At 44.6% G+C, this 12,790-nt stretch overlaps 1 protein-coding gene across 7 annotated transcripts in view; it reads left to right on the forward strand.

Moving 5' to 3' along the window:
* Nucleotides 1–12,790, forward strand: part of PAK5 (p21 (RAC1) activated kinase 5) — a 162,736-nt gene that overhangs the window by 114,954 nt on the left and 34,992 nt on the right. For all 7 annotated transcript variants that reach the window (XM_042049298.1, XM_042049299.1, XM_042049303.1 and 4 more), the window contains one exon: nucleotides 9,160–9,374. In XM_042049298.1, the coding sequence (XP_041905232.1) occupies nucleotides 9,160–9,374 (215 nt within the window). The remainder of the gene's footprint in view (nucleotides 1–9,159; nucleotides 9,375–12,790) is intronic.

Consider the following 12,790-nt stretch of genomic DNA (forward strand, 5'->3'; position numbering starts at 1 on the left):
TCTGGAAGTGTTGGTTGGATTAGATGGTTTTGAAGGTGTCTTCCAGCCTTCATTCTGGGATTCTGTATGTTTGTAATGCCAGCTTTGCAGCTACCATCAAGTGTTGGGGAGGAAACTCAGTTTCAGAAAGTTAAAACTAAAGCTTTACATGTAAACCCAAGATGTTTTAGTGTCCCCTGTGCTGTGCTACAGTTGGGGCCAGTCCATCTCTTTTGCTGAGGCTTTGCCAGTGGACCCCACTGAGGTGCCCAAAATGCAAAGAAGGTATAACCTGGTGAACGATTGATAAGAACAATTTTCCAAGTGTTTTTCAAGCACTTTGCTAAGTCTTTTGATAAATGCAGAATTTCATATCCTTGCAGTTCTTATCCTGCAGTTACCTAACCAATAGGAATGTCCATATTTACTAAAATTCAGAATTATATACTGTTTCACAGTTCTGGTTTTGGTATTTCCTGCAGATTTGTCTGATCTTTCTGCTTACTTTGTCTTCTCTACTGATGTATCATCACTTTCATTCTTGATAGTATTTCCTTTTACTGATTATTTTTTTCTAATTGAAAACACAGAAATAGAGTACCTGCATCCATTGGTGTAGAACAGTATAGAGCTGTCTTTAAAAAGTGCTAATATCAACTCAGAAAAAAAGAATTTACAACAGAAGTTCCAGGAGTAACTTGAGACTCAGGGTGTCTCATTTAATGGGTGTCTCATTTAATCCCCTCTCCCTGTGGATGTCCAGCATTTCCTAACAAAGTTAATACCATTAATTATCTCAGGCTGAGCACCCAGAGGACTATTTGCTTCTGCAAATCTGGAATCTTTTCACTTGCTAGGGATAGAAATTATTAGAGTTATCTCCAGGGATTCAGGGGGCTGAGGGGGGGTTTCCTCTTTAATCTGCCCAGAGCTGTTTCAGACTAATTCCCTGCACGAACCTCCGTGTCCACGTTGCTATTTATGTGTGCATGTGTATAAGATAATAGAGAGTGACTGACTACAATATATGCGTTTAAGCTACTCAGCTGAAAATTACTGAGCATTAAAATCCACTGGGAATCACAAGACTTCTAAATTAGGAAAGCACATGTCAGTCAGTGTGTGGAAATGAGTCCTTGTACAAGAGTAGCTTTCAATAAGAAGAATGAGTATTGTTCCCTGGAGTACATCAATCCTAGTTTGGCCACTCTGTACCAGCTTTTACTATTTCTCTGGAAGCATACATTGGCTTTTGTTATTATTTTTTCCTGTCTTTTGTTCAGTTGTGGATTTCTATTAAATATGTCTCATGGGCGAGCTATCAAGAGACACACCGCTGTGCTGTGAAAAATGAAGGCATTTTCAACCATAAACGAAGTACTGTGGGATTGAAAAGAGTCATGGACAATGACAACTCTTTGTAGTTGTTTAAATGTATTTTTATTGTATTGCACAGTGACACAGAAACTCTGAGAGCAATTTGCTGATTTGACCTAAGGTTGAAATGAGCAGAATGCTGCAGGGTAAATGAGGGGCTTCGGGAAAGAGGCATTTTTGTTGGACTAGTCCATCAGTACCTCTCTTTCCATGATTAAGGCACGTATTTTAATAGTGGTTAAATGACTTACAAGACTGTCCCATATAAAAAAAAAAAATACCAGACAGCTTGAAAATCTGTGTTAGTAAGTTGAATCCTATTGATCATCAAGCTTTTCATTCTAAAACTCATACAGGCATGCACTGAAAATGGTATTTCTATACTTTGGTTGAACTGAAAAAATACCCTGGAAAAAATGATGTGGTCACAGGTGATTAATTTCTATCAGTACATTATTTGTGTGCAGAAGAGCTTAGCAGAATGGTGAAAGACTGAAAATATGAGCTGACTTGGTTTATTCAGGATTTGTGGGTCCTTTTGGATGCTGCCAGAGGGTCAACGTTTAAAATCATCATTAGCAGAGTATGTGAGAACATTTTCCAAGGTGTTACTTTATTGTTCCCAAATCGAAATGCTCAAGTCATAATTAGGAGCAGAGGGATAAGCAGGGATCAAGGGAAATGGGGTCTCTCATTAGACAGGTGAGCCAACCTGGTATTCACCCTCATGGGGTGTTGTCCATTCCTGTGACAAAACCAAAAACCTTGTCTCTAAGGAAGTAATGAGATCTCCCTGTAGATAACACCAGTAAATGAATAAATAAATACAAGAGAGGACTCACCTACCTCTGGTTTGAGATGCTCTGCAGGCAGCTGCCCCCTGGTTCCTGGGTGTCTCCCATTTGTTTCCATCTTATCCATCCAGAATGATACCCTGGGAGTTAGGAAGGTATTTAGGATTATTGTATCTGGAAAGTCAAACAGGATTTCTCCTTTTGTCAAGTAGTGTGTCAGGCCTGACCTGAAACCAGCGTGGTTTTTAAGAGTCTTTCCATGAACTTTATTGTCTTCTCATTCAGTTCACTCTGCTTTTCCAGGTATAGCTTCTGGTTTTATCTCCTGAAAAACAGGGTAGTGCTCTCTGTGTTTTCAGTTAAAAATAGAGATAAATTCTTCTTAAAAATGTAAGCCTGCAGTCAGGGCATGCTTCTTTTTTTTTTACAAAAGAAACTCAGGTTCTGACTGCAGCCAGCAGAGGGTCCCCATCAAGAAGCTGAGAACCATCCTTAAACAGAAAGGAAATACAAAACTATTGCTGTTGCTGTTCCTTGCTAAAGAAAAAAACCAAACAGTTTTCCTCATTTTTAATAGTTTTATTAAATATAGTAAATCTGTTAAATATATATTAGGTATATAGATACACAGATATGTGTTGGTCTCCTTCCACTTGCCTCAGGAGCAGGAACTTGCACCAGTGTGAGCTGAAGGAGAACCAACATCGTTTTTACCTCTCACTTCACAGAGGAGGGAGGATTTCTCAGCAATTTATGCTGCCATCAGTCCATCCCAGACATTTGCTTTCTCCTCAAGATTGAGTTTCAGCCCAGCTCACATTTGTCTGGAGCACTGGCTCTGCAGGCTGCCTTGACACGTTAATTTAATTTGTGCTTCTCAATTCATACTCTCTCATTTACGATCAAATATTGGGAAAGGTTACAATTAATCAGAGTGGGAGAACAGAAGCCACCAAAGCTAATGATGTATTACTGCATTTGGGTTGCTCTGGAGGGGAATAATTGAGGTCCTTGTGTTACAGAAAACATTAATAAGTAAAAATTGTCAAAAGAAAGCGACCTGCACCCATCTCCCCATTTTGCAATCTGTGTCGCTGTCAGGTTTCTTAAAAATGAAGTATTTTATTAAAGCTCCTGCCTGTAACCAGGTTTTTTGGCTGTGTGGCTGACCTGGGAGGAAATGTGCCTTTTCACAGGACCTTTTCACAGCCCTTACTGCTGCCCCCCACTTTGGGCTCACAGATGATACTCAGCATGCATGAAAGCAATTTTTAGATGCTAATAACATGCCCATCCCCAGGGGAAAAGGGCTCTGCTCCTGCTTGCTCAGCTGAGGAGCCACAGGGAATCCCTGCAGAAAATACAGGCTCAGAGGCTTAATGCAGTGTACACTTCCTAATTGAAAATGAACTAATTGCTGGTTGTTTGAAAGCAAACATGTTGCTGGGCTGAGGCAGACAGCACGGAGCCCTTCCTGAGGGAATATTTTAAGCCCAGTTCGTGCTCGAACAGCAGTGAGGTGTGTGTAAGCAATCCTTGCAGGCTTCCCAGGGTGGCTCAGGGTCATGGTGACCACACATGATTTCCTGAGGGTAGTGGGACAGTTTATCTGGCTGCTGAAATACCGCAGTAAAAAAAATAGGGCTTACATAGCTATAGTACAGAGTCATTAAAAGTTCCACTTCATTATTCTAGGTACTAACTTTGTAAGGTTATTGTATGTTTTTATGTGTGGCAGAATTTCACAGACCTTTGCTCAGGGTTATCTGGGGACATCTGGGATGGCAAGGGCTGTTGTCACTGCTTAAGGGATGCACTTGGGACTCTGGTAGTTTTCAAGATTACAAAATAGGAAAGAGCTTTCCAACTTTTTTAGTCTTAATTTAAAAGACCAGCTATTTGGAGGGGAAGCAGAAAATGGTTCTGACTTTTTTACTGGGAACAGAAAATGGGGCAGAGTTAAGCAGAGTTCTCTCTTATTTAGTAGGTTGACTGGATTTCTCTTAGGATATGATAAAAGATACAGAATACTATTAACCTTAGGATTGAAGTAATCCTTTTTTGCCTTTTATTCCAATTTATTCCAAAACCTAATTTGGATTTTACTTGTTGTAAATGCAAAAATTTGTTCTTTGAGGGCAGTAACATACATCTGGACTTTCAGCTTTTCAGTTCATCAGTCTGTGAGTGTCCCCAGATGTCACATACAGGAGAAGAACAACTCATAAAAACCCCAGGATGGGGCCAGACTTATGAAAGTGAACAGCTCTGTGACCTCTGTGTGAACTATGGGGTGTGAGCTGGCAGGGCTTTAACTTTTTGTGGGAAGGCTATTGCTGGAAATCCCATCCTGAGCACAGACCACCATGGGAGAGTCTGGCACCCAGAATAGTACTGCCACCCTCCTGGCTCCAGTGTGGGACTGTAGGATACTTCTTGCTGGAAAAACCCCTTCATTTGTGACTGGGAGGTGGCACAATGGTAGTGCAGTATCTGACAGAGTGGATTTACTTTGCTGGTCCGCATCACACACCTTGCATGGGCATTATCTGAGGGAATTTCCTCTGTGGGGACCTGATCTGTCCTTGAGGGACATGGTTAAAATTTGGACCAGCCTGGGAGCCTATGGCACTGTGATGCTCAGTGAATTATTGCTGTGCACAGAAAGGAGTGCAATGCAAAGGAGCCAGGGCTGGCATAGATCTAGCAGGCAGGGTGTGCTGATTAGCATGTAATTCGATTTGTTAGGCACTACAGTAAACAGCATTAAGAGCAAAAGCAGTGATTGCTCCTGATAGCACCCTCTCAGCATTGCCTCGTGCCTGCAGCAGCCGGGTGGAGCTGTGTTACGGCTCCTCAGCAGGCACCAGCAGAGCTGGCACTGCTCCTTTCTTGGCAGAGACAAAGAAAGACAAACACTGCAATTACAGAAGTGTTCGGGTTGCTGTATCTACATAGCGCAGCTCACACGTTCCTCCTGCTGTCCCTGTTCCTTCCCCATTCCCTAGAGGCGCATCTCAGACCAGCACTGCTGTGGGTTGCTCAGGAGGAGAGGTGGTGCAATAGTCTGAATTTCCCCACCAGTATTGTGTTTTCCTTTAGTAAGTGTCATGTCCATCTTTTTTCCACCATGGCTTTGGCAAAGAAAGTCCCTTATCTCTAACTCTTGTGCCACAATTGGACTGTGGGTTGAGGAGACCTTGGCACGGCAGCCTGGAGCTGAACACTCAGCTCCTGGCTCTCCTGCTGAAGAGCAGACTTGCTTTAGGTGTCGTGCTGTCCTGCTTCCTGAATTCATTGTTTGCTGTCACTAAAGGACTGCCTCCTTCAGACCTCACATTTAGAAGCCCAAAATTAATGTGCTGCATCATTTCAGTGTAAGAGCAGGGGAAATATTTCTGTAGAAATGCCCCACTGAAGCAATGAAATGATGAGTTCTGTTTTCTCTTCCCCCCAAAGCCAGCTCAAGCCCCCTGCCATCAGCAGTAGCTGTTGTTAGCACAGGCTCCCCAGCCCCCTTGTGTCGAGTGTCACCTTGTGCCATGCATGAGGTGTTGGAATCAGCCAGACTATCCCTTGGCAAAGCACGTGCAGGGAGAGGACAGACATCCTGGTTGTGCTCATCCCACCAAAATAGCAACACATTACGAGTACAATACCTCTCATTTCCTCTCCTTCTGTGGGGCTGAGCACAGGAGGAGCTGCACAGGGAGATGGCATTTGCTGAGAGCCCTGGCACAGTCAGGGCTACGTTGGAAGCTGTCGGGAAGAATTAAGTTAAGGGTGAGTGCTCTGGCGTGGGGGTGGCACAGAGGCAGCTCCGCAGAGCTGCCCCGCAGCCTCCCAGCTCCCTGTGTCTCTGATAAAGGCTGCCCTATTGTCTGTGGGATGTTTTCCTAAGTAATCCCATTAGGAAATTAGGGGTTCTTAATAACTGTGAGAGGATTGCTGTTTTGTTTGAATGGGCAGGTGCCTGAATGAACTTCATACATTTTGTGTTCTTGATACAAATTTCATAAATTTTCTGCTACACACACATTATCCAGCATTCTGGAAAGCTCCATCATTTCTCTTCAAAGCACTTAGGTACCTCTTATTCCTAAAAGAGCTTTATATGTCTTGGAGAACATGTATTCACTTACCCAGGATATCTTCTGCTTCCACACCTGATTAAATAAGTCCTTTATTTTTTGTGTCATATCAGTAGAGCTATGGGAAAAATTAAATCATCTCCCTTTTTTATGAGGTATGAGGTACAAGCATAGCAGTGGGGACTGAATCAGGACACTTACAAGCTCAGAGCAAAAAGTTTCACGGACTTGGTTGCCCCAAACCCCCATCCTCAGACAGCTGAAGAAAACAAGCAGCATCATTTCCATTCTTGAGAATGGAGAAATGAGGGAAAACAAAGCTTCCTTGTGACTGCTGTGTCTGTTACAGTTCTTTGGAGGGACTGTGCTAAGGGGAGGTTGGCTTGGCAGTGAAATGGAGGTAACTGGCTGGCTGGTGTCTTGTCAAGTGAATGTGCTGTTCATTTTAAAAAGCAATGTGCACTGTGCCAGCTGATGTGCTTTTAGTTATCCAATGTTGTTTGGAGCTCGGGAGGACTTCAAGCATCCAGCAGCTGCCTTGGGATGTGAGTCCTGCGGGAAACCCTGGCATTGATCAGAGGAAAAAATACATGTCTAGAGCTGATGGTTTAAAATGTTACTCCAATAGTCTCATGGATTCCCATCCCCGAGGGCGAGTGAAATCGATGCAGTGCCATTGATCTGCAGCTGGCTGCGATTTGTGGAGCTCTGGTTGGGAGCTACTGCCTGACCTGGCGACTGCTTCCATTTGAGCCTGGAAAATGGACAGTCTCTGAGCAGAGACCAACCATGGTGGCTTTGGAAGCATGTCTGGGAATGCCACAAGGTACCCAAATGCACCAAAGAAAAATAAAACAATTATGATGCTGAAAAAGGAGAAATGCCACATATCAAAGTGATTGTAGGAGGTTTTGGGAGAGGAAGGTGAGGAAGATATCCAAGTTAACAGAGCTGGAGAGGCACTGTCAAAAGAGCAGGAGATTTTGGGAAGTTCAGAGTAGGGTAGAAAGCCAGAGAGGTGTATGGAAGATGAGACCCGTGGAGAGAGGCCAACAGGAGCAAGTCTGCCTTGTCTAAAGGAAATACGCATAAGGGAGACAATCACCTACAAATACACGGGGGGAGTGGGGGGGAGTGCTTTACAAAGCAGCCAGCAATCAATTTTCAAATAATGGACTTGATCTTTAGACAAACTAGTAAAAGGCAATGAGGGTGGAATAAATACCTGATTTATCACCCCATCTTTTCTTTGGTGCGGTAACACAACTGTATTTTCTTCTCTGAGCTTCTCCTCTCTGCCTCCTGAATCAAAGTCAGGGCAGCACCTTTACAGCTGTGATAGAAGAGGTTTTACACAGCTGCCAGCCTCCTCACCCCACTGCTATTTCAGACAGATGCTGCTCAAGTGCTTAGCCAGCCCTGCTTGAAATGGCCCAGAGAGCAAGGTGGAGGACTATTCTGAGACAGGACAGTATTTCACTGAAAAGCAACAGGACCTCTCTCTGTTTCCCTGGGGCCAGGAATTTGTCCTTGCCGTGCACAGCAGATTTCTGGAGTGCTCCAGAAAATCAGTTCTGAACTTGCTTCAATAGAACTGTCAGGCTGCACTTCGTTTTAAGGTGGGACCCACCAACCCCAAGGGTTAATGCAGGTTGTGAGTGTACTGGCTATTTCCTAAGCCAGTAGAGTGAACAAATACCTTTATCCCTCTCAGTTTGCAGCTCATGCCTCCTTTCACCTTGCCAATGAAACTTCTCTTGTTCCAGCTAATCTATTGGCCTATGTTCCCTTGTGTGCCCTGAAACCCTCCTGCTGCCTTCTCGGGGGGGCAAAACAGACAGGAGGAAGGTAAATCAACCCACTCCTACCTAAATGGACTAAAACCATTCACTTACTGTAGAGCAGGACCTGTAACAATTAGCTTTACCAGGCAGCCAGGTCAATCCAGTGATGGAGAAGCTGGGAAGGTCACATTTCCTCCAACAGCCTCCAGCTCCTTTCTTGTACAGCAGTGGAGGGACTCCTCTCTCTTCTCCACACCACCTGCACAGAAACCAGAAGAGCTGATGCTCCTTCCTGGGCCTTAAAAGGAGTAGGGCCATGATGTAATGAATCCCGCCCAAGTCTGCTGGCCAGGAGCCAGGGACCTCTGCCCACCTGGGCATAAACCCAGGTGCTTTAGGCATGTGGCTCTCACAGCAAATCTTTTCTCTCCTGAAGAAGTCAGGCCATGATATTTATAAGAGCTGATACCTGTTGCTTTTTTTAAGCAGAACCCTCCACAAATGCAGATGATGGCACTTGGACCATGTTAGAATTACATCTGAGCTCTTTGTTTTCATTGCTGAAACGGCTCAGGAAGAATTCCCCTTTGACTGCTGCTGTCTGAGACCTACATCTGACCGCAGCAGAGCCAGGCTCTCCTCTGGGAGATGGGTTGTCTTCGGTCCAGGATCTGGGGTATAGATTTAGGATGCAAAGCTGTAGGTGCATTTGCTCCCCTCTTGTATCAGGGCGCAGCTCACCACTTACCACAAGTTGTGTCCTTGGACCAAAGCCATCCACTGCTGCTGGCATTGCTCTGGGCTCGGAGCTTCCATGGGGGTGCAGCTTGCAGCATGAGCAGAGAGAGGAGTAGAAAGTAGGACCTGGGGCTTTTTTCCTGGGAATTTCATTGTTTCATACAGTATTATGAACATACATAGTAAGAGACTGAGTTAATTTCTTAAAATCTTCTCCCAGAAAGGAGGTCAGATAAATGCTTGCCTCGCATAGATCTCAGTGTGTGAAGGTCATACAGGTATTTGGCTAACGACATCTACTAAAATTCCCTATGAAGTAGAATGGCTGAGGGTTACAACAGAGTGTAAAGATGTGTTTTTTTTCTTTTCTTCCCTGTTTCCCCATGACTTCTCCAGATCTTTCCACCATGTTCGGGAAAAAGAAGAAACGGCTGGAAATTTCCGGGCCCTCCAACTTCGAGCACCGGGTCCACACTGGCTTCGACCACCGGGAGCAGAAGTTCACGGGGCTGCCTCAGCAGTGGCACAGTTTGCTGGCAGACACGGCCAACCGGCCGAAGCCCATGGTGGATCCCTCATGCATCACTCCCATCCAGCTGGCTCCTATGAAGGTACCATGCAGAGTCCCTTGGAATCCCTCAGACTGCCTTGAATTGCATGTCGTCTTAATGAGGCAATGCCAGCAGTGTGTGGGTATTGCATATCAGCTGTCCCGGGAGGCAGGCACGGCTGGGAGGGAGCTGCAAATCCAAACACTTAACAGCAGAGCTGCAAGGAAAAAAGGAATTCTGTGTGTAAAACTTGTGGGAGTGTCTCAGAAGAGTGCGAGTCACGGGTCTGGCAGGGGCCGAGCCTTCGCGCTCCCGGGCTGCAGAAAAAAAGCCACAAGTCCCAGTGGAGGCCCAAAACGCTGCTCCTCTGCAGCATAAAGCTCCTTGATAATTAATTTAAGAACAGTGCTTTAGGCAAAGGCAGTTTGGAGCAAGGGAGAGAGGGAAAAGTACACCAAAGGAAAGAAATTAAATTGCTTGTTCAGCCGGGCAAGGAGCTCAGAGAGGGATCTCATTGCCACCCACCACTGCCTGCAGGGGTAGGACATGGTGATAAAGCTGAGCTCCTCGATGGGTGGGAAAATGAGGGGAAACAGCCCCAGGTCATGTCTTGGGAGGCTCACGCTGGACACCTGGGAAGAAAACTTAGAGGGTAGAGCAGCACTGGACAGGGAGCCATCAGGATTCCAGGCTCAGGATTCTGATAGACCAGTTGACCCTGATTGTGCACTTTGTCTGGGATTGCACATCCTGACATCCAAGTGAATCGCACCTGTGCGATGGTGGTGGCCTATACCCTGCCAGCCACACACCTCTCCCTGCCATGCAGCTGCAGAGTAAATTTAGGATTTCATTTGCCTGTGGATTTTTCTGCAACAAGGGAAAATCAGATAATCCTGAGAGCATGGACCCTTTAGTTATATTTGATAAGTGCTCTTTGCCAAATTTACATTTACTGCCTGCTCCAGAAGGGCACTCATCACTTGCTGATCAGCTCTGCTGGGTGCTGCTACAGGACAATGGGGATAAAACCAAGGTCTTCATTTTTTTGCTGTAATAAAATATCTTACTGATAATAGTGGCCCAGAATAATGAGGAAAAAGGTAGGTAATCTTTTTCCTGCTAGTGGAGGAGAGCAACTTCGTTCCACAGCCCTTCTTAACACCAAAAAAATCTCTGGGTGTTTTGACATGAATACATGAAGATGTTTTAAAATGGGGAAGAAAAAAAATAGGTTTATTATCTTGCAGAAATATCCTCTCTTTCCTGCAGTTCTGGAGCCATAAATCCATAAGCTTAAAAAGTTTTAAATTGCATTAATTTTTTTGGCATTCTAAGGATATGACTCTGGGCCTTGGCCTGCAAATGGATGTGTGCTAATTGAAATGGGCCTCCATAATAGTGCTAGAAAGTTTAAATAGCAACTAAGAGGCATTGACTATCAGCTGAGAATTGGCTTTTGTCTCTGTTGCTAGATACCACTTTATTGTATATTTGTTAAGAATTAACATGCTTTGTTTTGATACATCTTAACCTACAGAGAGAAGCTGAGTTGCAGTCACTTTAAAATTAAGAATATTTAATGTTGCTAAACTAGTTCAGCATAAACATTTAATTTAGACAAGTTTTTTTCTGTGTGCACTTGCACCAGTACCTTTAGTGTTTAAGGGGTATTTGGCACTGAGGATTTCATAACTTCACTGAGAATGGAAGATTTAAAATGCATTTGCAGTTCATGAAGACAGGAACCAAAGGTTCTGAGATCTTGGTATTGTTTACAACTTTTCTTTTCTACCCAGCTGATAGTTCAATTAACGCACTGACGTGTAGCAGCAGAAGATTCATGGTTGTTCCCTCAGTCACAGTATTAAATCAGGCTGAGGCATTTGGCCAGAGTTAGTTCATGCTGTGGTTTCAGGTCATACAGCAGCTCTGTAACTCTGCTCTTACGTGCTCCAAAATTTATTTTCCATTTAATTCCCTCAGTATTGACTGTCTTTGTGGTGTGAGGCAGAAGTGTTCCTCCTAATTGGTGCTCTTTCGTGACTGAGGAGTAGCACAGATCAGAGAGACCAGCTTTGACAGCACCATTTCTTGGTTTTGAGACAGAACTGGTGTTTGCTTGCTTTAGACTTCACCAGAGCTGAGGCAGAGGAAGGCAAAGGCTTTTTCTGAGTTCTGTAGGTTTTGCAGGTTTCTCAGTTAGTGGTGTTTGCTTGTTTCTCAGCCTGCAAAGCAGAGCTGATGGTATGCAGTGTATCCCTTTGGGTAAAACCAGTAAATCATAAACACTCTCGCTGCTCCATCCCTATTCAAAGGCGGCAGCAGCAGCAGTGATGATAACGAGGCAGCGCCCTCGGCTTTCAGATATCCTGGGGGATGTCATCCCCCTGCCTCTGTGCTGGCTGGGATGAAAGGCTCCTCGTGCTTTGGCACACGGGTGGCAGCGGCGGCTCATCGTGGAAGTATCAGCCTTTGAATCCAAACCTGAGCTGGCTGTACAAACTCATTAATTTCAAAAACAACGGGAGACAATAATGGGATTTCCCTTCTCAGTGTGGCTGACCCAGATTCCAGCAGAGGATTGTGTATTTCAGGTGCAAGCCCAAGTATAGCACAGTAGAAAACTTTATGAAAAATAGAACAGCAGTGATCTTGATAGGTTTGAGGAGTAGAGACAAGGAGGGGGTGAAAAAAGGCTGATTTCTCATTGAAAACATCCCTGCATGAAAAATGTGAACAGTCTGTGTCTGCCTGTACTTAAAATAGGCTTCATAAAGTCTGACATCCTGATGCCAGGCCTCTTGGTCCTCTTGCTTCAGTACTTTCTACTTGTTCCATGCGTACGTGGAGCTCATGGTTTGCTGTTGGTTCTCAGCACACAATATGCTTGGCTCGTCTTCACCCGTATGCTACACAGAAGCTCCAGTTTGTTACCACCCTTTGATTTTTGGAAAGCTTCAGAATCAATAACTAAGCAAATGCATCTCCACTCCATTCAAAGTACCAGGAAAACAGACACCAGAACCTTTATTCTGGGGATTTTTGCCAAAAGAGCTCATCATTGGCTTTGTAAAGATGCTCCATTAACATTCTTGAATGCCTGCTGCTGTCAGTGGGAGCAGGGTGGCACTGAAGACTTGTTAAAATCCCTTCCCGTATTTCCCAGTGCAGGGAACAGCTGAGCATCCTCACTTCTGTCAAGTTACTGGAGGGAAAAATGCCATTTGTTCATGAAAAAAAACACCGTACTGGGGTTATTCTTTAGTTGTCTGTGCTGCTACATGCATCAAGCCTCCATTGCTACGGGTTTTTGGTGCTTTGGGTAGTTTCATCCATTCACACCTTCAGCAAGATCAAGGTTCCCAACTTCAGGGTGATACAGTGCTGGGTTTGTCCTTGAGAAAGGAGGGAGGCAGCTGTCAGTGTTTGAGTGGCCAAATATGTAGAGACTTCAAGAAAACAGAATTCTGTCT

The sequence above is a fragment of the Corvus kubaryi genome, unplaced genomic scaffold (genome assembly GCF_017639235.1).
Source record: "Corvus kubaryi isolate FWS band 111438036 unplaced genomic scaffold, C.kubaryi_AGA036_p1.0 70, whole genome shotgun sequence".
Classification (NCBI taxonomy): Eukaryota; Metazoa; Chordata; class Aves; order Passeriformes; family Corvidae; genus Corvus; species Corvus kubaryi.